The sequence below is a fragment of the Camelus dromedarius genome, chromosome 24 (assembly GCF_036321535.1).
Source record: "Camelus dromedarius isolate mCamDro1 chromosome 24, mCamDro1.pat, whole genome shotgun sequence".
NCBI classification, from domain to species: domain Eukaryota; kingdom Metazoa; phylum Chordata; class Mammalia; order Artiodactyla; family Camelidae; genus Camelus; species Camelus dromedarius.
The window spans coordinates 6730482-6754451 of NC_087459.1; the positions used below are offsets into that span (position 1 = coordinate 6730482).

The 23970-nt window shown below is 52.4% G+C and overlaps 2 protein-coding genes across 5 annotated transcripts in view; one reads left to right on the plus strand and one right to left on the minus strand.

Annotated features, from left to right (window-relative positions):
- Positions 1-5461: 5461 nt before the first annotated feature.
- On the plus strand, positions 5462-14105 carry NAGPA (N-acetylglucosamine-1-phosphodiester alpha-N-acetylglucosaminidase). Of its 4 annotated transcripts, none has more exons than XR_004130757.2 (11): positions 5462-5650; positions 5750-6205; positions 7113-7252; positions 8218-8326; positions 9389-9517; positions 10006-10211; positions 10316-10416; positions 11382-11510; positions 11647-11778; positions 11867-11930; positions 13348-13422. XR_004130757.2 is itself a non-coding variant. In XM_031433180.2 (11 exons), exons 1-11 carry the CDS (start codon positions 5565-5567, stop codon positions 13556-13558), a joined length of 1710 nt encoding a protein of 569 aa, XP_031289040.1. In that variant the 5' UTR covers positions 5465-5564; the 3' UTR covers positions 13559-14105. The 4 variants fall into 4 exon arrangements, 3 of the variants coding, with proteins under 3 accessions (XP_031289040.1, XP_031289042.1, XP_031289043.1); XM_031433180.2 differs by having other exon boundaries at positions 5465-5650; positions 10316-10363; positions 13348-14105; XM_031433182.2 differs by lacking the exon at positions 11382-11510 and having other exon boundaries at positions 5469-5650; positions 10316-10363; positions 13348-14105.
- A 5569-nt stretch (positions 14106-19674) lies between these two features.
- SEC14L5 (SEC14 like lipid binding 5) overlaps positions 19675-23970 on the minus strand; it is a 39234-nt gene continuing 34938 nt past the window's right edge. The window contains exon 16 of the mRNA XM_064478222.1: positions 19675-23436. Coding sequence (XP_064334292.1) covers positions 23328-23436 — 109 coding nt within the window. The 3' untranslated portion in view covers positions 19675-23327. The remainder of the gene's footprint in view (positions 23437-23970) is intronic.

Consider the following 23970-nt stretch of genomic DNA (forward strand, 5'->3'; position numbering starts at 1 on the left):
GAGTCTTGGTCCTCAGCCTTTCAGACAACTTGGAGGGCTCTGTTTTGAGTCTTCAGCCCCACGCAACACAAGTTCTTAAAAAAAAAAAAAACCCATAAACTGAGTCTTAAAGGAGGTTTGTTCAGATGTCATTGGGTACAGCCTTCCCAATGGGAGACAGAAGGGTCTCTGAACGTAACAGTTCAAGTCATGACCTAGAACTCAAGATATGACCACAAAAGGCAGCACGGAAAATCAGAGCTCTGCTTTATCCTCAGGTGCATCATGTCATGTTACAAAAGGCCACGTAGCATTACGGTCAACAGGGTGGTTCTGTGCCCAAGCCACCTGGGTCCAAATACCAGCTGTCCCCTAATTAGCTCTGTGTTCTTGGGCAAAGTCATCTAGCATCTCTGTGACTCAGTTTCCCCATCATCACAATTGGGATCATTATAGCACCTGCTTCAATATTACCTCCACAGCTGTGAGAATTATGTCTGTAGAGTACTGAGAACAGGACCTGTAAGGTAGGAGGTGCTAGGTCAGTGTTACTATGGCACAGTGATGATGTCACACCCAATGGGGGCTTGTCCTGAAGCAGCGGGAAGGGGCAGCTGACTCATCAATGTTTCTCTCATTCCCAGCTTTCGCTCTTCCCTCCCCTTCTGCCTCAGTGTGTGTCTCTAACCATGTCAGCAGGAGCTCTGACATTAATCTTGTGTTTGGGAAAAGACCTGGAACCTTATTAAGGGTCCACGTGTGTCTGTGGTGCTGATTTCAGGCTACATGCAGGTGGGAGTCAAAAAAAAAAAAAAGCACAGCGAAAAACCCAGTCTTTGGACTGGGAGACTCTTTAAGTCCATTGTCTTGCATTGTCTCAAAGTGGAAAAAGCTTATGGTCAACCTTATATGACAGTTTAGACATATTTGAGAATCTGAACTAAAATACCCTTTGTTCCTTCTGTGTCCAACTGAATAACCTGGTGGGGGGAGTGGTTCTTCTAAACCTGTCCTTCAAGAGTTGGTCCCCTGTATCTGTTCCTCTTTGCTTCTGCCCCAGATGCCTTCCTGCAAGTGCTCTTAAATTGTCAGGCCTGGATTTTCTTGGCAAGTGTGACTTGCTTTTGAGGTTGTTTTCTTGGGGAACCAGGAGCCAGAAATTGGATACCCACTCGGCACTCCGTATGCTTCAGGGAGTTCTTCCACACTGTCTCTCAAACAGAAGTTGACCAAGACAGGGACACAACTGGCTGGAGGGAGCTGTGCCCCACCCCCGTCCTTCCTGAATTTGGGACAGGTTAGTTGGTGGAGCCTGCCTGACACTGATTCATTTTTAGAAAGCTTGTGTTACCAAACCAGAGTGGAATGAGTTTAAGAGCAGCCTGAGTTTATGAGTCACTTTCCAGGAAAGGGAATCCTAACGAAAAGGGGAAGAAAAACTTGCAAGGTGAACTTCACTTGAATCATCGCTTCTTTGGATTTCTGTTGCCCCCAGGCACTGAAAGAGGTAAAAACAGTGGGTGAGTCTTTTCACCTCTCTCCACCCTGGTCCTGCCCCCAGACCTCAGCGTCTCCTCACCGAAGACAGATCATGGATTCCCAGCCCAGGGGGCTGCATGGGAATCTCTGAGGGCAGGACCTGGGAATCTGCATGTTCAACAAGACTCCCCCAGGTGATTCGATGTAGGTGACCACGGGCCACACATTGAGAAACTCTGCCCTTGGTAGACGTGAGTGGTGAGAGGCAGCCCGCCACCCTCCGCTCCAGGGAATGAAGCCCCTCTAGGACACTGCGGCAGTCAGCACACTCAACGGGCTGCCTGTGAGGGCCCAATATCACAGCACCCTCTGTGTGTGCACCTCTAGAATTAAGGCCAGAGAGAAACTTTCCCATGGAGTTTGAAACAAACCCCATGGAGGTTACGGGAAGCTTGGTCAGCACAGGACACATCCCACAGATGAGAGCCATTGTTTCCCCTCATTGGTGCGGAGCAGCTGCAAGCAATCTGCTTACACAGCGAAGAGGAAAAACAGGGTCAGGCAGACTGGCCGGTGGGGAGAGGAAGACGGGGAGTGACGGAGGTTTGGGACTTAGAGGTAAGTTGGGGGGATGAGGGGAAGGGTTTGAAGCCACAGCATCCTTGGCATCAATCCTCCTCGGCCTTCATCTACAGCCTCCCTGCCATGCCCTACAAACACCCCCAGAGACCTCCTCACTGCACGCATTCACCCACTGTGACTTTAGGTCAAAAGTATGTTCCTATAGGGCATTTGCTCAAGGTATAAATTTTCATAGTAAAAGAGTAATTCTTTCCATATCCCACTCCTGGGCATATATGAAGACAAAAGATGAAAACCCTAGTTAGAAAAGATACATGCACCCCAATGCTCACAGAAGCACTATTTACAATAGCTAAGACTTGTAAGCATGGAAGCAACCTAAGTGCCCATCTACAGATGACTGGATAAAAGAAGATGTGGGACACGGACACACAACACACACACACACACACACACACACACACACACACTGGATACTACTCAGCCATAAAAAAGAATGAGATAACTCCATCTGCAGCAACATGGATGGCCTAGAGATTATCATACTAAGTGAAATAAGTCAGACAAAGATAAATATCATATGCTATCATTTATATGTGGAATCTAAAAAAATGATACAAATGAACTTATTTATAAAACAGAAACAGACTCAGAGATATAGGAAACAATCTTATGTTTACCAAAGGGGAAGTGGAGGAGAAATAAATCAGGAATTTGAGATTAACAGATACACACCACTGTATACAAAATAGATAAACAACAAGGACATACTGCAGAGCACAGAGAACTATATTCAATATCTTGTAATAACCTCTAATGGAAAAGAATTTGAAAAAGAATATATTTGTATATATATAACTAAATCAATTTGCTGTACACCTGAAACTAACACAACACTGTAAATCAACTATACTTCAATTTAAAAAGTTAATTCCGTTATGTAAATCAATTGTCTTTAAAGTTTTTCCTTTTAAGATGTAAATATATACAGGACAGCCTAGGAGTTAAGACTTCCTCTGCTGAGTCATCTTAGCAGGATCAGTTTGTGGAAATGACTTCTGCAGGACGGTTTCCTGAAACCAGATCTAAGAGAAGAGCGCAGGGAAGGGAAGAGACAGTTGGCAAAGGCCAGATTAGCTCAAGCATCTCCCTGTCCTGTCTGCTGTTCCTCAGCGACTGGGCCTCTAATTCAGTTAAGATTTTATTTGTCCTTTAGGATTCAGCTAGAATGTCACTGGTCCTATGAAGTCTCCTCCCATCCTCCCACCTACCTCCCTCTTTTTCACCTGGCTCTTTGGGCATCTTATTCTGGCAATCGGGTACTTGCGGATTCTATCATCAGATGGTAAACTACTTTAGGGTGTGGGTGGTATCATGTGCTCTTCGTGTGCCCAGCCCCTACTGCACTACCTGGAACAGAAAAATGTTGAATAAATGTTTGTAGAAGTAAATACGAAAAAAGAAAAGAAAAACCAGGCTCTTTAGGATGTTGTGTCCAAGTCTTAGCTGGTGGACGAGACCTTGGGCTTCGAGCATTGTTGAGTCTGTTCTGGTAGCCGGCAGTCCCCTAAGTCCATGGACGATGAGGGCCCCTAACATCACGCCCCAGACATGGGAGCGTACAAGAGAACCTCCTGCCCCTGGAAGCCTCAATGTCAGGTTCTAGGATATTGTAAATACCCCCTTAGCGCTATACATAATAGATACAGAACACAGTGCAAACAGAAGAAATTGATCTTAGTTTATAATTCCTAAAACTATTTTATAAGAGCAAGTTTCACTTCCCAGACTCCAAAATAAACATGCATTCCCCCCTCCTCCAGCCAAAAAAGTTCCTCCTGGGCAGGAGAGCAAAGGGCCTACTGGCTCATGCTTCAGAACCAGATGCCTCCTCTGCTTACAGCTGTGCGAGCTTGGGCCAGTAGCTTGCCCTCTCTGTGCCTCCTCTTCCTCTTCTGTATAATGAATAACAATAATACCCACCTTCTAGGATTCACGAAGGGATTTGATGAAATGGTGCAGGTTACTGCCTGAGGCTTAGATGAGCTGGGGTAGGGGTGGAGCGTTGCTGTGAGTATTCTTAGAAAGCCCAGCATCCATACCACTTCTTAGGTGTTATCAGTCACCCTATTATTTACTAGTAAACCATGTCATTCCCAGACAAATACTCCATTCATTCAATAAATAGTGTTTAAAAACTTACTGCGTGCCAAGCTATGTTCTGGGCATGAGAAGTACAGCTGAAAACATAAACGGAAACCCTGTCCCCATCTATTTTTTCAAGAAATATCTGTGAGGCACCTCCTGTGCACCAGGCACTGTGCAAAGTGCCTGGGAAAAGCAGTGAAAAACTGAGGTGATCTCTGCTCTCACAGAAACAACAGTCAAGGCAAGGAAACAGGCATTAGGAAACAAACATAATCAAGCAGATGGAGCATAAGGTAGAGAAAGACAGCGCACTGCTTAAACATGGTCTTCTTTCCCTTACTGATAAACGTATGTCAGTGCATAAACGTTGTTTGTGTTCTTAGTGGAGGAAACAGATATTTGCCATATTTCATGCCCTGTAGGAGCTAAGCGCTCTCAACCAGAGGGCTTGCTAAAATGGATGAAAAAGCTAACAGCAACAGAAGAGGCATCTTCCGGAGGTGTATGGGCCCAGCGCTGAAAAGCACCTATAAACTGTATAAATCTTCAGAGGCTAATGACAGAGGGCTCACAGGAGAGGCCACTATACCCAACCCCCATCCTGTCAGCTTTATTTTAAAACCCTCTGGGGTTGTTTCCAGTCACTCCCTGTTTCCACCCCCAGCCCCAAGCAACCACTAATCTGCTTTCTGTCTCTCCAGATTTGCCTTTTCCGGACCTGTAATACAGATGGAATCACAAGATAGGACTTTCCGAGGTGATGTAAATGCCCTAAAGTGGATTAAGGCGATGCTGCGATATCTCTGTACATTTACTAAAGATCAGTAAGTGTACCCTTAAAACAGGTAAGTTTCATGCTGTATGGCGTAACTTATTATACTTTAATAGAACTGTTTCAAGATAAAACAAAAACTTCCAGCGGCTTCCTGTTTCACTTGGGGTGAAATCGAAACTCATTTCCCGGGAGCCCTGTAGGATCTAGCATTGGCCTGGCGCTCCCACCTCCACCCTCCCCACCTCTGCCCTCTACCTGCTGCGCGAACCTCCTCTTCTGGACTTGTGTCCCATCTCCAGGCTCTGCAGTGCCCTCTGCCTGCAAGGCTTGGCCCCCATCACACAACTGTCTCTTCTTGCCTATCCTTATGTCTACATATCCTTATGTATCTGCCTTTTCAACTTTCCGTAGACTTGAAATTACAGTAACATAAAAAGTTCCCGCCACCCCATCGCCCCACCCCCTCTAAAAACACACGGTAAATTACAGGACGAGATCTCGCGATATCGGAAGAAACGTAAGCGACCCAGGGCTAAAAGCTGCCACCAGAGGTCCTGGGTCACGTGGGGTGTGCTCACGTGACTAGAGGCCTGCGTCCAACATGGCGGCCTCCATAGGTCGCTGGCTTCTCTTCCTCATTGTACTGCGCAGCTTCCTCGGCGAGGCGTTCGGCGCCCTCGGCTCCGGGTGAGTACAGCCCCCCCGGGGGAGGTGGGGCGAGCCTGGTTCAGGGTTCCTCCGCCTGGGACACAGTCCTCCAGGCTTACGTCTGCCCCATCCCCGCAGGTCCTCCCGCGACGACGACTTGCTGCTGCCGTACTCGCGCGCGCGGCCGCGCTCCGTCCGGGACTGCACGAGGGTGCGCGCTGGCAGCCGCGAGCACGAGAGCTGGCCGCTGTCCCCCGTGACCCCTGGCGCCCGCGGCCCCACCGTGCGCACCTTCGTCTCGCACTTCGAGCACCGCGCGGTGGCCGGCCACCTGACGCGGGCCGCCGAACCCCTGCGCACCTTCTCGGTGCTGGAGCCCGGCGGGTCCGGCGGCTGCGCGTCGAGGCGCCGCACCACGGTGGAGGAGACGGCGCGGGCTGCCGGCTGCAGCGTCGCTCAGAACGGCGGCTTCTTCCGCATGGACACGGGCGAGTGCCTGGGGAACGTTGTGAGCGACGGGCGGCGGGTGAGCAGCGCCGGGGGGCTGCAGAACGCGCAGTTCGGGATCCGCCGCGACGGGACCCTGGTTACCGGGTGAGAAGGCAGGGAGCCCCCATGACTGCCGAGGGCAGAGGGCCTGAGAATTCGGGTGTAACCGTGCCGCCGTGTTCAAGTTCCCTGACCAAGCTAAGCCTCCGTTTCCTCAGCTGCAGAATGGGGACAGTAACACCCTCCTTGCAGAGTTCATTCATCTTCCTGTATTGTGCAGCACTTGCTTTGTATCGGGTATTGTATCTGGCAGAGAGCTACGCACCAGGGAAATAGCTGTGAACAAGTGCACAGTCTTTGCCTTCACGGACCTCCCCCATTTCTAGGAAAATAAACAAAAGCTAGGGAGATAACTAAGTTAGTTCAGATTGCGTATGTGCAGTGAAGCAATGGACAGGTTGAACTGATTGTAAATAGAGTGTTGAGTTTAGGGAAGGTAATCAGGAAAGGTTTGTCTGAGAAGGTGACTTTTAAGTGGAGACCTGCAGATTAATCACAAGTCAGCCAGGGTCAGAACTGAAGGAAGAATTTTGCAGTCAGAAGGAACAGCAAGCACTAAGGCTCAGAGGTACTGAGGGGCTTGGTGTTTGTGAGAGCCTGAAGGAAGGAACAAAGTATCAGGGTGACACAACTGACTTTGGTTATTTAAAAGCTTGCGCTGACCCTGCTGACCTCTAGGCTGGAGGGGCCATAGTATAAGCAAGGAGGCCTGTTAAGAGGCTGTGTAGGGATCAGGGGTGATGGCCTGAGAGGTCGAGGGCCATAGATGGACTTGAGATCTGTTAAATGAAGTGTAGATTGGGATGTGTAGACTGTTTGCAAAGGCTGCTTCCAGGACCAGGGAGGTTCCTGGGCATGAGGAGGAATCAAGCAGCCAGGCAGTGAGTTTGGAGTCCCAATACCCGCAGCTGCCACTGCTGTTGACTGAGTCTCTTGCTTTCCCTCTGTCTAGGTACCTGTCTGAAGAGGAAGTGCTGGACACTGAAAATCCTTTTGTGCAGCTGCTGAGTGGGGTTGTGTGGCTGATTCGTAATGGAAGCATCTACATCAACGAGAGTCAGGCAGCTGAGTGCAATGAGACACAGGAAACAGGTGAGGGGGTGGCATCGAGTATGATGAGATGTGGGTGGTGGGTGGGGGTGTTGGCAACAGCCCTCTTGAGAACTAGGACTGATAGGGTGGTGGGGGAAGTCTTTCAACAAGCACTATTCTAGGCACTGGGGATCTGTGGATATTAAGACAGATAAGGTCTCTGCTCTTGTGGAGTGTGTAAGAAAGAAAATATATAACATGATGAAGAGAAGTGGTAAGTGTTAAGAAAAATAAAGTTGGAGGAAAGGAGATATGGACAAGGGAATAGAGAAGTGCTGCTAAAATATTTGAGGACCAGCAGTATTAGCATCACCCAGGAGCTTGTTGTAAATGCAGAACTTCAGCCCCTACCCCTGTGCCTCAGAGCTGCGGAATCAGAATCCCTGGGGGTGAGGCCCAAGAATGTGTGTTCTGAGGAGCCCTCTGGATGATTCTGATAGACACTCGAGTTTGGGAACCACTGGGATGTGAAATACTGGGGCGGGAAAGGGGTACCATGGCCCTGATGTGGAAACAGGCTATTTTAAACTGTGCAGTCAAGGAAAGCCTCATGGAGGAGGTGACTTAGATCAGAAGGCGCATGCCATGGAAAGAACTAGGAAGAAGCACTGTCCAGCCAGAAGGAACAGAAAGTGGCTGCAGGGTGTTGAGAGGAGGGACCCCCAGGAGATGAGGTAGAAGTCCAGGGTGGTCATGCCAGGCGTTGGTAAGGCATTTGGATTTTGTTCTAACAATGGAAGCATTGGAGCGTTTTCACCTGGAGGTGGACCTCACTTGATTTACATTTAAGAAGAGCCCTTTGGCTCCTCCTGGGGACTGGCTGAGACTGGGCAGGAGGCAGGCAGGCAGTGAGATGCTGGATGGCATAGACCTGGGGGTAGAGTGGTGCTGGACTGGCAGGAAGTAGCAGGTAGTAGAAGGCCTCCCAAAGAACCAGGTGATAAGCCAGGCTGCCTCTCCTTCAGGTTCCTTCAGCAAATTTGTGAATGTGATATCGGCCAGGACGGCTGTGGGCCACGACCGGAAGGGGCGACTGGTGCTCTTCCACGTGGATGGGCAGACAGAGCAGCGGGGGTGAGTGCCACGAGCCAGGGCCTCTGGCCTGGGCTGAGTTCTGCTCTGAGGAACTTCAGCCCACCAAGAGCTGCCCTTCTGACCCCCAGCTATTCCCCAGGGACATTCATACCCATCTGTCCCCTGTCTTCCCACTGGTAGAGTCCCTAGGTCTGTCCCACTTCCAAGAGTTCATTGTCTTCCACACACTTACTATCAGTCTCCCCACCTTAGGCCTCATCTCTCCTGAACTCCGGTTGGAATGAAAGGAAATTATCACAAAGTTAGCAGGGAAATGACCTTGGTTCCAATCCCAGTTCAGCCATCTGCTAGCTCTGTAGCCGTAGACAAGTTACTCAACCTCTCTGAGCTGCTGTTTCCCCCTCTGTAAAGTGAGTGAGCTACTTCACCATGGCTGTGTAACAAATTAGCAGAGTCAGCACTGATTTGTGAGATCATAGCTCTCTAGGTCAGGAGTCTGGAAGGCTCAACTGGGTTCTCTGTTCAAAGTGTCTCACAGACAAAATCCAGCTGTTGGCCAGGTAGGATGCTTCTCTGGAGCTCCTGGAAAAGAATCCTCTTCCCAGCTCATTCAGGTTGTTGGCAGAATGCAATTCCTCACAGTTGTAGGACTGAGGTCTTTGTGTCCTTGCTGACTGTCCACCAGGGGGCCTTTCTGCTCCTGAGGTCATCTGCATTCCTCAAATACAAGCTCTCCCAACCCTCAAGCTGCAAAGATGTGTCCTATCTATCTAATCCCCTTGTAATTCCGATCTCTTTCACTTCCTCTTCTGTCTCCAGCCAGAGATGTTTTCTGCTTTTAAGGTCTCGTGATTTTGTCGGGTCCACCCAGGTAATCCAGGATAGTGTCCCCATTTGCAGACAGCTATGCCAAGTATCCTAATACAGTCACGAGAGTGATCTCTTGTTATAGTAACAGCTTCCAGTGATTGGGACAGGACACCTTTAGGGGGGCCATTTAGAAATCTGCTTGTCACAGTGGGTATGTGATGCTGTCCACTGTGCAAGATAAGATGAGTTAACCCAGAAACGGCGGTCAGCAGCCCTGCTCTTGTGCCACAGCATTAACCTGTGGGAGATGGCGGAGTTCCTGCTGAAACAGGATGTGGTCAATGCCATCAACCTGGATGGAGGGGGCTCTGCCACCTTCGTGCTCAATGGGACCTTGGCCAGTTACCCATCCGATCACTGGTAAGCTTACTAGAGCCCCCTTGTTGAGGTTCAATCCAGGCCTATCCCCAGCTGTCTCATTCAGCAAGTACTGAGTACCTACTGTGTGCCAGGCCCTGGGGTTTCAGCAGAGAGCAGGAGGAGCCTAGATCCCTGCCTCTCTCTGCTTACAGGAAGTATACATAGTGTAGCTGCATTGCTCAGGCCAACAGAAGGGGCCAACTGATCGGTCAGGAAAGACCTGAGAATAGTGAAACATGGGCTGAGATCTGGAGGATGAGGAAGTGGCTAGGGAGGAACGGGAGAGCCTTCTGGACCAAGAGCAACTTGTGCAAAGGCCCTGGGGTGGAAGGGATTGTAGAGGCTGGGAAGAACCTATAAAAGGCTGGAGAAGAGGCAATGAAGAGAGGCAAGGAGAGCAGCCCCCATGGGCTGCAGTGGGTGGTTTGAGGGGTTGGCTGAGGGTGGCCAGCACCTCAACCTCTCTTCACACGCCTGTTCTCCTGCAGCCAGGACAACATGTGGCGCTGTCCCCGCCGCGTGTCCACTGTGGTGTGTCTGCACGAGCCCCGCTGCCAGCCACCTGACTGCAACGGCCACGGGACCTGCGTGGAGGGGCGCTGCCAGTGCTCAGGGCACTTCTGGCAGGGTGCCGCCTGCAACGAGCTGGACTGCGGCCCTGCCAACTGCAGCCAGCACGGGCTCTGCACAGAGAGTGAGTGGGGCTCTGCGGGAGGCAGCTCCAGCCTGGGCTCCCCACTCTCACTGCCCCAGCTCTGCCTGGGCCCTCACCTGGCCTTCTCGGTCTTGTCTTGGCAGCTGGCTGCCACTGTGAAGCTGGATGGACAGGGTCCAACTGCAGTGAAGGTAAAAGCCACCAGGCCAGCCTCCTTCCTGGCCCCCTGGGCACATGGAAGAGGGTGAGCCTGGCAGCTGTGAGCCTCAGCTGCCTTTATCCCCACGTCCTGGTCTGCAGGTCCCTTGCCTCTCGTCTCTTGCTTTTGCCTCATGTGTATATCACTGTATTAGTGTCCTGGGGCTGTGGCAACAGAGTCCAGAAACTCAGGGGCTTAAAACAAATTTATTCTCTCACAGTTCTGGAGGCCAGAACTCCATAATCAAGGTGTCAGCAGGGAGTCCCTCTGAAACACCCTGCCTCTTCCAGCTCCTGGTGGTTCCCACAGTCCTTGGGTTGTAACTGCATCACCCCAATCTCTGCCTCCGACTTTACAGGCACACCTCCCTTGTTGGTGTCCAGTCTTCCTCTGTTCTCTTACAAGGGCCCCAGGCCACTGGATTTTGGTTCCACCTTAAATGCAGGGTGTTTTTCTCTCGAGACCCTTAACTTAATTGCATCTGCAAAGACCCTCTTTCCAAAGAAGCTCACATTCGCAGGTTCTGGGAATTAGAAGATTCTTCAGGGAGACGTTTTACAGCTTAAATCCTTCAGTGGCTTTCTTTCACACTGAGTGAAAAATCCTAACTCCTTTGTATGACCTGCCCGACCCCTGGTGCCCCAGCCCCTCCCTGCTCTGTTCCTCCCTTCCAAGCCTCAGCCTCAGAGTCCCGTCCTCAGAGGTCCCTCTGCCCCATTAAGTGCCTGCCTTCGCCACACTCAGTCACATCCCTCCAGTGCTCATCCTCACTTGTCCTCTGATGCTGTGCTTTCTGGCTCCCTGGCTGCCTGCCCTTCTAGATTGGAAGCCCCATAGGGGTGTGGCCTCGAGCCTATCACGTTGTAAGTTCAACAGAACTATCTGTTGTGAGAATGTGAACCTACAGGGCCGCTTTTGGTGATGGAGATGCATTTGCAATCCTGTCGACCCCAGCCTGGGGTGCAGGGACAGGACCAGATTTTGCAGAGAATCCCCTTCCCCCATCCCAGCTTGCACCAATGGCTCCTTTGGGGAGGAATGTGCCAAGAAGTGCCAGTGTCATAATGGAGCCACCTGTGACCCAGTTCAGGGGACCTGCACCTGTCCCCCTGGCTTCACTGGAGACACCTGTGTGCAGGGTAAGCTGGCGGGACCCCCACCCAGGAAGTGCTTCTGCTCAGGCCAGCTCTACACACTTGTGTCCCATCCTGGCTGTGCCGAGAGAGGCCCTGCCACCAAGGCCTCCATCTCTGTCTTTCTGGCCCCTCCTTGCAGAATGTCCCCTCGGCTGGTACGGGCCAGGCTGCCAGAGCCCTTGCAAGTGTGAGCACCAGTGTCCCTGCGACCCCCAGACTGGCAACTGCAGCCTCGCCAGGGCACCCACCTTGACCAGCATCCTCTCACAAGGTACAGCCCCTCCCAGACACCCTACCCGGGGCAACAGGGGGCAGACCCCTCCCCTCCCAGTCTGCAGCTTCTCCCTGGCATCTTGCAGTGAAGCAGTGTCTCCTGCCACCCGAGGCCACCCTGAAGGCAGGAGAACTCTCCCTCTTCACCAGGTATGTGCTTTGGTGGAAGCTGGGGTGGGAGGAATCCCCCTGCTTTCACCTTGAAGATGCGTCTGCTCAGGGACTGCGCAGGGCTGCGTGGGCACCCAGGTGACATTTCTCCAACATAAGCACAGGGAGAATCCCAGCTGATGCCTGCAGCCACCTGAGCCATCCAGAGCGATGCTGAGAAGGACCCCAGCCACCACCTCAGTGGAGTTGAGGGGGCAGGGCATGGGCTTGTTTTCTCAGCTGCCGGCGCAGAAACATGACGCCCAGAGGAACTGATGTCCTTTCTCGGGCACCCTCGTGAACTCAGGCCTCATGTTGGGGCTTTATCTCTATTTAATAGTGCAGAGGGCCTCCAACTTGGCCTCCAGGAGAGTGTATTAAAAGAGCTGGGCTCAAGAACCTGCATTTCTGAGACTTGACCCTGGGTGATGCCAACGCTGTGGTCTGGGAACCCCACTTAGAGAACCTCTTTTCTCATGGTTCTCACCTCCCATAGCCCTACCCTGGGTGCCCAGCCCCGCGCAGACCACTCAAGGTGGGAACCAGGTGTGGGTATGAGTGCAAAGCTTCTTGGCTTTGTCCTCAAGGCAGCACCTGGGAGCTCATCACAAATGCAGATCCCAGGTCCCTCCTGGAGGTCCCGACCCCATGAGTTTGGGGTGAGGCCCAGAGGAAAATCCTGGAAGTGTGGTGGGAAATGCACTGGGGCAGGGACAGTGGCTCCCAGGAGCCCTGAACCCCAAGCTCAGGCACCTCAGGTGTGAGACCATGCAGACCTGGAGCAAGGGGAAGGGAGCTGTGGGAGGCTGCTGTAGGCCTGGCCCCCAGGCAGTCTGCTTGTGTTTGCTTTTGCATTGAGGGTTTCAGCCAAAGACTCACATGAAGGAAAAAAGCTCATTGAAGGACCCACCTGTCCGCACCAACTCCCTGCCTGGGAGGATGAGGTGTGGGTCCTCCCTGCCCTGTCAGCTTTGAGGACATTGGAGAGAGCCCAGCCTCTGTTGTCAACATCCCCGGGAACACAGGATGCAAGTTGGTGCCTCTTGGGGCAGATTAGATTCCAAACTGTATTTAATTTGGTCTGCATAATTAACATTTATCAGCAACGTCTGAAACTCAGTAACATTCAGTAAAAATCTTTTTTCATGGCTTCTCTTGAAACATCAGGAGATGTGGTAGCACCGGCCTTCGTCCCACAGAATAACTGTCCTCGCTGCTCCCTGAACATGTGTGGAGTGTGCCCCCAGGCCCACCAGGCCTGTTTGCTCCTCAACAGTTCCTACATGGTCCCTGGAGGGCCCTGACCTTGTTCTGGGTGAAGGAGCGAAGTGAGGGGAGGGAGGGAAGCCCCTCCAGCATTCCCCCAGCCCCAGTCGCCTGACAGCATCCCTGTTTGGGGTTTCTCTCCTGCCCCCAGGACCACCTGGCTGGCCCTCACCTTGGCCCTGGTTTTCCTTCTGCTGATCAGCGCAGCAGCAAACGTGTCATTGTTCCTCGGGTCAAGGACAGAGCGGAGGCGGCACCTGGACGGGGCCTACGTGTACCACCCACTGCAAGAGATGAATGGGGAGCTCCTAGCCAGTGAGAAGGAGCAGCTGGGTGACACCTGTAACCCCTTCAAGGACTGAAACCTCCAGCTGCCCATTATGGCCTGTTCTGGAGTCTTGTTTCTACGAGCTCTGGCTTCTACAGGGGAAATTACAAGGCCACTGACCATCTGGGTGGCCTCGGCCAGGCTTCTGACAGCATCCATGCTTCAGCCCCTCACCTGGTCGCCAGCAGTGGCATGTGCAATGCTAGCAATACAGCACTCCCCGGAGAGACGGCCCTCTTCCCTGCCTGCCTGTGTCTGCTACTCAAGAGGCTTGTCCCGCTAGGGCCCACCCCACTGCCAAAGAGCCTGCCCCGGCCTCCTGGGGGAGGGGCCGATAGCAAATGGGACCGACGATGGCCAAGTGGCAGGGTCCAGCCAGCCCCCTTGGACAGGGTGGATTGAAGAGATGATGGCCCCATCATGGGACCCTTTTTTTTTTTTTACGGACCTCATTGAATTTGCCAATTAGAACTCTTTCCTGTCACAAGAAGCTCCTTGGAATCATGTTTACAGGCTCGCTATTTTGTCCTGCCTCCAAGAGGGTTTTTCTACCACTTGAATAAACTGATACAGTTAAAGGAGTGTGAATGTGGCATGTGGCATCTGAATTCAGAATCGTGGACTTGATGTGCCTCTGGGTCTCAACAGGTGGCACTGCCTCAGCTGAGTCAGGAATTGAGAGCAGGCAGCCCAAGGCACATCCAGCTCCCTGAACTGTTTTGTTTACTCCAGGGGTTTTCACTTTAAGGTGTACCTGAATCACCTGGAGAGCTTGTTAAAAATGCGGGTTCTGGCCCAGGTTGGGGCCCAAGAGCCTGCAGGTCTCACAAGCTCCCAGGTGATGGCAGTGGGTGTCTGGACCACACTTTGAAAAGGTTTAGTCGTCACCGTATTTTAATAGAATTGGAATTAGTTGCCAACTCTTAGAAGTTGGGAGGTAACTCCAGATTTCTGGTTTCTCTTTAAAAGAGGGAGAGCTAGCAGCCCCAGCTGATGCCCTCACGAGGCAAGGACTTGGCAGGGCTGAGAATGGCTGGTCCCCGTCTGGGTCTGCCCTTTACAGTTCATCGCGTCTCCAGCAGCTGGCCTCTCTTGCCCGTGACCTGCATCCCTGTGAGTCGAGTTTATAACTTGTGGCTTTGAGGGTCTTCAGAAAGTGCCTGGAGACACCCTGCCCCATGAGTATATGTCACACTGTATGCTTAGCGGCTCTGCGGGGAGGGGAAATTGGGGAGGTGCGGCTGCTTCCAGAAGGTCCTCAAATAGATCCATGCATGTCATGGACTGAACGTTTGTGTTCCTAAGATTTTTGTGTTGAAGTCTTAACCCCCAATATGATGGTAGTAGGGTATGGGGGGGCCCTTTGATTCAGTTAAGTGAGGTCATGAGGGTGGAAGAGGAGGAGATAGGAGAGCACCCTCTCCAGGCATGCACACAAGGACCAGACCATGTGAGCACACGGCGGGAGGGCAGCCGCTATCTACAAGCCAGCCGGGGGGCTGTCACCAAGATGGAATCTGCCGGCACCTTGATCTTAAACTATATCTGAAACTTACCTAGTACTCCACAACAAACCAGTGCAAAACTGGTGGCTTCAAACAACAGCCAGTCATGGCTTCTCATGAAAAATAATGATTTCTTGTGATTCTAGGGTCAGCTGGGTGATTCTGTGGGTCCAGGTTAGGATCAGTGGTTCCAGCTGGGCTCGTGTATCTGCAGTCAGCTAACGGGCCAGTGGGCCTGGTCTGGGGTGGCCACAGCTGAGGACGCAGCTCCGGTCCACGTGGTGTCTCATCCTCCCTGCGAATGAGAAGCTGGTTGAGGCTTTGGATCAAGGTGGAGAGAGGGATCCCAGGAGAGAAGCACGTGAGGCCTCTTGAAGCTTTGTCCCTTGATGAAAAGCTGCAAAAGGAGCATGAATACAGGAGGTTGACTCAGCCACTGCCGTCGAGCTACTCTAACACAGGTCTAGTTTCACTTCAGAAGGAAACTGTCACAGGCCAGTTCCCAGCCTCTGAGTTCCTGCAGCGACGCGTCTGTGGGTCTGAGTGTTTCTCTCTCCCCTGAAGGCAGGATAGACAAGTGGAGAGCCACTGTGTCAGCCTGCAACATTCCCTACGGGGTCCCACGGTAGGTGCCATGGGCCAGTCTGTCCTGGGGCACATCTGATAAACAGTGAATCCGTCAGCCCGTAGCCCACAAGTTCTACCTTCTCACTCAGCCCCTGTCCTGGGTTATTTCCAGGTTGGAGGGAGGAGAGGAGTGGCTTTCACAGCATGTCCCGAAACTTTTTTGTTGTTGTTGAAAATTTACAATTAATTTTTTATCCAAGTATACTTATAAAAAGCTTTATCTCATAAAAATATGCCCCATATTAGATAATTACCCAAGAATGCTGGCAGATGTCACAGGTGTTTATGCCTCCCTCCAGAAATGTAAACAACCAAGTTCACGTGTTCTTCCAGGGACCTTGTGTTTCACCTCCACCTGGAAGTTTCATTTTGTATTTTGCTTTCTTTTAATGAACCCCTGGGCCTGTAACGATGTTTTGCTGCCAGTGCTCAAGGGTAGGAAGGAGTGCCAAGAGCTCAGACAAATTCTTGGGCACTGGAGAATTGCTTTGACGTATTCCTAAGACAGCTCCCAGGCCTGGCTGCGGGTCTGAATGTCGCCCCCCAGAATGACCCACTGATGACTCTCGGGTGGTCGGGTCCAGGAACCTGCAGGGAACATCTCCCTCCACCCGGAGGTCCTGAGGCAACAGGCTGTGGAAATCATTGTCGTAAAGGCTAACCTCTTCGTATTCAGCTGGCTGGCAGCTGGGGGACATGTACAGTGTTGTGCGTGGGCCAGGTGGACTCCAGGCCAGAGGGAGCACATAGCACCTGGGGAGGGTCTGCCGTGGTGTGCCTCAGGGTCCCTGGTTCAGCGACTGGGACACGCTGAACAATGTGAATCCTGCCCACACTCGCTTTCCCTGTGGCCCCTGGATTTCTTTTTTAATTTGTCACAGGCAGGTAGCTCTCTTTGCCTCCCAACATCGTCTCTCATCTTTCAGTAACTTCCCATCTTAGGCTGGGTACCCCCAGCAGCAGAGCCTGACACAAAGATGTGAGGGCAAGTAGTTTATTTGGGAGGTGACTCCAGGAAGCCCTGCTGGGGGACAGAAAGTGAGGCAGGGAAGGGAAGGCAGCCCTTACACGGTGCATAAGTGGGCAACTCCCACTGTGGGCAACCAGGCTCAGCCCCCTGGGCCTCTAAGGTAGTGGAGGTGGGCCTCTGGTTGGCCACCTGCTGGTGCGGGACTGAGGGCTTTTATCAGCCTACATTCATTCGTTGGGTTGAGGGCTGCTCTTGGAGGTTAAGTCGCCGGCATTTCCAGCCTGCCCTACACAGGGGCAGGGGATGCTCTGGCCACCAGAGGTCACCATCAGAGAGCTGCAGATTCTTGCATCCAGACACCCCTCCCCCCATGCCCGAGGAAAGTGAGCCACTGCAGTGAGCCTCCCTTGTGTTGCCTTTGGGGCACTATCTCTCCCCCAGACTCCATCCTTGTGGTTCAGCTGGCACTGTCCCCTCCCTCCAAGTCCCAGGTGGCTTCAGTGAATGGTTCAGGAATAGGCATCTGTCCCAGTTGGCCAGGCAAAGCCCACCCTGGAACTTCTGGAATTGGGGGAGAGTGACTCTCTGCCAGGATTGTCCAGCTTCCAGGGTGTGGGCTGTATGGAGGAGGAAAATGACACCAATGTGGGGAAGAATCCAACCAAGAAGGAAAGAGGATGTTGTCAGAGAGCCCCTGAAGCCAGCTACAGCTGAAGCCAGCTACAGCTGAAGCAAGATCATTCTTGTACTTCCCAACTACACAGACCAGTAAATCCCCATTTTGCTTGAGGGAATTTGTGTTGCATTTGGGGGTTTCTGGCAACCCAAAGACTCTGACACTTAACGACATGCCACCCCAGCAGGGGCACATTTTGGACTCAGGCAGTGGCAGAGCTTAGATGGGACGTGGAGCAGAAGGCAGAAAATTGTCTGAGATCCAGTACTCACCTGTGGTGGGGAGATGCCTGTGACAGAAATTTATAAGAACTTAAGTCATCGACCTGCTGGTCAGAGGTTAACATGAACTAGTTATGGCAGTGCGAGGATCCCCTCTCCACCTCCCATAGGAGTGATTGAAGACCCCCGAACACGGAATGTGGACCAGAAGTCCTGGCGGCCTGGCTTGTAACCCTGAGAGTTGTGTGCTGGGCAGTTGCCATGGTGACACGGGTCTCAGCCGCTGCACTGCTCTTTATACAACTTCAGCATCTGGAAAGACCTCAGGAAAAGGTAGCAATCCTGGGGCCAATGGATGGCTTTCAGGGGCCCTGAAATGGAAACGGGATTCAAATGTGATGCTTACAGCTTTCATCAGATTCTCAAAGGATCTGTGTCCTGGCTCCAGAACGCTTAGGGTCAGGGGTTTCAAATTGTGCTTTTGTGGTGCATTTCTCACCACATTTCTTGGTGGGGACACTGAAGGGAGGGGAGGAGAGGGGAACAGGGCTGGGGAGCTGGAGAGGCATAACTGCCTCCGACGTCCCTGAGAGCCACCCAGCACCTTTCCTTTCAGCTCTTTCCAGCTCCTTCCAGGCTCTGCTCAAATTCCCGCAACAGCCACTAGCGCCCTGAGACCCGCCTCCATGGAGGCCCCAGGCCTTGGAGGAAGAATTGATCCCCGAGGCAGCCTTTGGGCCACAGGGAGCCTGGGGTGTTGTATCCTGCCCTCTCTGGACCCAAGCCCCAAGGCCCCTAAGGGGCCTTCCGGGAGGCTATTCTGCTGAGACAGACGTCAGCAGTGACCCAAGGCTCAGACCTGATCCCAGCTCGCCTGCCCCAGGGAGCTCTTTTTCAACACCCGTTACCCCCCAGGGTCCACTGGCTGTTCCTCCGAGAGCCCCTGCCCACAGCTCCAGAGCAATGCATGCAAAAGTGGCAGGGGATGAGTGCAGGCACTGCACTGGAGCAGCACGGGCTGCTTTCTGTCCCTGCATTAGATGTGTTGGGCAGGGCTGGGTCACAGCAGCCAGTGTAGATGGGGGTCCTAATACAGTCACACAAAGGAAACATACCTCCTCTGCTTCCCCAAGTGATGGTCCTTGGCCTCCTGCTGTAAAACAAGGGACCCTTTTCAGGCTCTCACGATGCCTGTGGCAGCCAACACCCTGCTCCCTGTCCCAAGGGAGCTCGCAAGAAGGATCGGTGCAGCCCGTTAGGCCCCGCCCCCTCCTGACGTCAGGACTGTGGCTGTCCTCGGTTGCAACTCTGGGACTTGGGTAAAACCCAGGGGACAGGACAGAGTGGCCAGGGAAGATGGACAGTAGGGCCCTCACCTTCACCTGGGGACCTGGCAAGTAGAATCCAGGAACCCACCCGAAGATTCCACATTGGCAGTGCTGAGTGGGGCCCAGAGGCCCGCATTTAATACCACTGATAAGCTGCACGTGGATCTGTTCGTGCACAGTATGCACGTGCAGTGGGTTGAATAGTGCCTCCCCCACTTTGCAAATTCGTGTCTACCCAGAACCTCAGAATGTGACTTTATCTGGAAGTGGGATCCTTGCAAGCATAATTGGTTAAGTATAATTGAGATGAAATCATACTGGATTTAGAATGGGCCCTAAATGCAATGACTTGGTGTCCTTGTCAAAAAGGAGACACACAGTGGAGAAGGTCAGGTGACGATAGAGGCAGACACTAGAGTGACATGGCCACAGGCCAAGGAACACCAGGAGCCACCAGAAGCTCAAAGAGGCAGGAAGGACTCTCCCCTAGAGCCTTAGGAGGGGACACTGGCCTTCATCTCAGACTTCAGGCCTCTGGAAGGTGAGAAAATCAGTTTCTGTCTTAAGCTCCCAAGTTTGTGATAATTTGGTATGGTGGCCCTAGGAAACTAATACAATATATCTGTGCTTTATATATTAAAAATGTGATTTTTTTTTTCTGTGCCCTGTCTTCGCCACTCTGAAGAACCAATCTGCAACGCATTGTGTGTGACGTCACCCCTGTTGAAAACGCTCTTTTAAATGAGTCTTTTAAACAAGAGTTGAGTAATTCTTGAACAAACCCAGGGAACCCTCCAGGGTTTTAGGAAGTAGACAGTAGGTATATCCAAATCTAAAACGTTTAATGGTCCTGGTTGGAGCAAACAGTCAGGTGAACAAGAAGTGTCGTGTTTTCATGGCTGAAACAGACTGACCAATTCATTTTACAGGGGGAGAAATTCCAGACACAGGATAGGAAAAAAAAGTCTCAAACTCCCCTTACTTCATCTTGTGGGGAGAACATTCTGCAGCTGGTTGAGGGAAATACCACTCGGAATTATGCTCTTCCAGGTGAGTGGATCTGCCCAGAAAACACAGTTTCTAAAAAGGGTAAGTCAGGAGGAATTAATATCCCCACCCCGACTTTTCTCCAGATACACGCAGTGCTAGGCCTTCTGTCCCATGTGAAACAGTGACGGGCATCCTCAGGAAGGAGTCTGGAGTCTTTGGATGAGAAGCATTAAACAATCAGAATAACCACTGACTTACATCAAGTGCTTTCTGTGTGCCAGGCGTTGGGCTGAGGACTTTACAGCCCCTTTCATTTCATCCCACTACAACCCAGTGAATGAGGTAGGCACTGCTATCCCCATTTTACAGATGAGGATATTGAGGCACAGAGAGGTTAAGTCACCTGCTGGAGGTCACACAGCTAGTGAGAAAATGGCTGGGGCTCAAACCTCACCTTGTCTAAATTTTAAGACCCAGGCTCCTAAAGTGCCTGGGCAGGTCCTATTGCTAGTGGGTCGTTTCTGTCCTGGCCACAGTAGGTTAATGAACAAAATGAAGAAAGAAGCCAAGCCAAGGAGCTTCCACCCCTGGGGTCTAGGGGAATTTAGAAGCCAAGAGCTCAGCTGTCCTTCCTTGGGTTTTTAATCCCAAGCCTCCTGAAGGTAAGAATGGCTACTGATTGACGTACTCCAGTGTGGGCCCCAGAGACCTCTGGCACAGGAGGAGAACCATAGCAGATATCGCTGTGGCTCTCTGTTGCTCCTGTGGCCAGCTCCCTCTGTCCACTGGGCGACTGGCTCTCCCCCATCCCCCTGGTGCTTCTGGAGGGAATGTCAATCACAAGGCCACTGGCATGAGAGTGAGCACGTGACTTGTGCAGGGCCAGTCAGAGCCTTCCCTGGGATTTGAGATGGAAAGAGTCTCTTCCTGCCTTAGAGAATGAGAGCCCCGTGGTTGTAGGCTAGGAGATGCCGGCAGCCACCTTTCCCTCCAGGTGGAGAGGACAAGGCCAGCATGCAAAAGGACACGGGGCCAAGAAGCCCAGGTGAAGTTGAGGTTGACCACATGAGCCTGAGGACACTGGACTCTGGATCCAGCCATACCTGGAGCAGGACTCACCCTTGGTCATTCCAGCTACAGGAGCAAAGGGACTCCCTTTGTTGCTTAAGTCTATTTCAGCTAGAGTTTTCCCAAGGGAGAGGGGGAGAGCAAGCTCTCAAAAGGAGGGGCCTCTTTGCTGCTGTTAAGGCTGGACTGCCAATGGCAGACCCTCTTCTCTGGAATCGGCAGATCCAGGTTCCAGTTGTCAAAAGCCACTTATAATCCCAAGCCAAGGAAAGGCCTCTGCAGGATTCACTGGGTGCTAGTCCTAGACACTAAGTGTGCAGGGAGTGCCAGGACAGCTTCCCCCCAAAGTGCTTCTAGTTTGTAGAGACAAGCTAGAAATTCATCTAAAGACAGTTGGAAAATATCACAAATTGCTCTTGGTGATAAATGCCTGGTGACATGGGAGCAATTAGTTTTGGGAATGTCTCAAACCTTCCCCCCTCTCTCTCCCTCATGCATGTGCACACACCCCTTGATGCAGGATGCAGAGTTTTGGATTTTGTTTCCATACCTGAGAAGTGAACTGAAAACCCCATAGATGGGCGAGGCTCCCTCCCTGCAGGGAGAAGGGGATCTTTGAGGACAGCTCCTTCCCTCTGCCCTAGGTTTGGGGTTGAGAGTGGCACGGAAGTAAGTCCTTGCTCTCCTTGTCCTGTCATGCCGAGCCTGCATGGAGGTGATGATCCCCATGGCTGTACACCCAGCCCCTGGGCGAGGCCCCGTGACTTTGGGTGTCAGCCAGAGACATCCCAACGTAAGCAAGGCTACGAGATAAGAGTAACCTGAGCCTCTCACCCCAGACTGTGGAGCTATTCCAGGGCCCTCCCTCCCAGGCAGATAATCCAAGTGAGTGATGTGTGCTAGGGGTGGGTCAATAGAGAGGGGTGGGGACTGGGGTGGCCCCATTTAGGGGTGCAGCCCTGTTGCCTTTACCCACAATGTGGCCCCATTTTGTCAACCCTTCTAAACACCTAAGGGGAGCCAGAAATGCTGATTTCTGTGTGAAATACCCCAATTTTTAAATCTTTTGTTTAGGCAAAACTAAAACACTGAAGGCAGGCCAGATCCAATTTTAGGCTGCCACTTGGTGACCTTTGACCTATTTCCTTTTTGGAGGCCCAGGAAATGAAAGGAGAAATGTCCTCAGGCCCCAAGGAAACCCACGCCCCTCCTATGCAGGAACTTGAGGGAAATTTTTTTCAATACTGGAGCTGGTTCTGAGGGTCAGATTTGCCCCAGGGCAGCTGCAGCAAATTTACAGCCCACACCCCACAGGGAAGTCTTGATGCCATGTTTAGATCCTGGATCCAGCCTTACCTGAAGTAAACCCTCCTAGACTGGCCAGTTACATGCACCCATGAATGGTCACCCTTTTTTGGTTAAGCCACTGGGAGGCAACTTACAACCAAAAAAGTCGTAATTAAATAGATCCCCAGGAGAGAAAGGAACCTCCAGAGAATATAAAGATAGCCAGAGCTGCTTCATCACTGCCTGGAACTCAGCAGAAACCCTGGGCCTTCCCAACCTCTTTAAGTCAGAGGTGGCCAGAGTTAGGCCTTCCAGCCATTTGCTGCGAAAATGAATTTCAAACGCAGGGTGAGCGGCTCCCCACAGAAAGTGGAGCCTGTAACTCATATAACTGCTCACCTGCGTATCTTGAGACCCAGGGCATCACTATGGGATTAGATGCTATGGTGAACACCCAGCATTTCTGCCTCCCCAACATTCTTTCCCCCTTCTTCTAGGGGGAACTCCAGTATTCCTAGAAGCACCCCTCCTTGTGCTTTTCAGACCAGGTGGTTGGCAATAGGGGTACGCATGTGATCCCAGCTGGCCAATCACTGTACTTCCTCGTGCCCAGTCCAGATTGGTCCAGATTGGACAGAGGGCCCTGCCAGCCTGTCAGTGTTCTCCATTCCCCTGGCAGCCATCATTGGTTCAGGGACCAGATGGGAACAAAGCAGGCTGATAAGATTACATTCCTAGGAGGTTGGATGGAACTTTGTGGGGAGACAAGATTCTCTTCTGCAGCTGAGCTGGGGGGAGGGAGGGAGCCTAATGGTGATGGGGTCCCTTGTACAGGGAAGGCCCCTGAGAAGGAGGCCACCCCAGGGAAGCAGAGCCAGAGGTAGAGGAGGGCATGGAACCTGATGCCATCCTTGAGCCCCCAGACCTGCAGGTGGTCAGCCTACCCCTTGGCTTTTCATTATGCGAAGCCCGTAGGAGATGATCCTGTCCTCACAACCTGAAGAGCCCATGGAGCTCCAGACACCCCGACTTTGTCAGTGTCCAGGCCCGCGGCTGCAGCCCACATGGTCCCAGGCCTCGTGGACACTTGCAGATGTGGGAGTCGTGCTGCCCTGCAGGGCTCCGTCATGACTATCTGGAGATCAGGGAGCTGCTGTGGGACTGGCTGGAGGAGGAGGAGGTGGCAGCGCTGAGCTGGGAGAAGCGGCTGGTGCAGGATTCCAGGCTGGACATGGAACCCCTGGGGAGGAAGGACACCTACGTTACCATCTGGTGGTGACACAGCCCTGGGGCCCACATGCAGCGGTGGAAAAGCTGGTGATGCTGCAAATGAGGCCCCAGGGCCCTTTCCACAAGGCTGGCAACCGCCCCAGGCGCAGAGGGCAAGTGCAGAGGGAAAAGCAAGTGAAGCTATGATGAGAAATGAAACCCCACCCATTTCTCTGACCCCCTTCCCTGCCAAGAACCCCACAGACCACTCAGGGGCTTGTACCTCACTTAGGTGCCAGCATGGCCCAGAGGGTGCCCCACGGCCCGGGGAGGCCTCAGCCTGTCTCCAGCCTCACCCCTCTGCCTCCTTGCTGCTCCTCTGACACCCGCCTCCCCCATCTCGGGGTCTTGTGTGTCTGCGCCTACTCCCAGAAACCTTCCTCTCCTGCCCACTTTGTCTAGTTAACTCCCACTCCAGAGCAGTGCCGTTTCTGTGGTGACACGTTCCAGATCTGCGCCATGCGACACGGCTGCCGTCAGCCACGTGGGGCTCCTGGGCACTCGA

Coding starts and splice junctions, on each gene's coding strand:
- NAGPA (XM_031433180.2), top strand. CDS start 5,565: ATGGCGGCCTCCATAGGTCGCTGGCTTCTCTTCCTCATTGTACTGCGC. Junction 5,651..5,749: donor TTCGGCGCCCTCGGCTCCGG/GTGAGTACAGCC, acceptor CCATCCCCGCAG/GTCCTCCCGCGACGACGACT. Junction 9,518..10,005: donor AGTTACCCATCCGATCACTG/GTAAGCTTACTA, acceptor GTTCTCCTGCAG/CCAGGACAACATGTGGCGCT.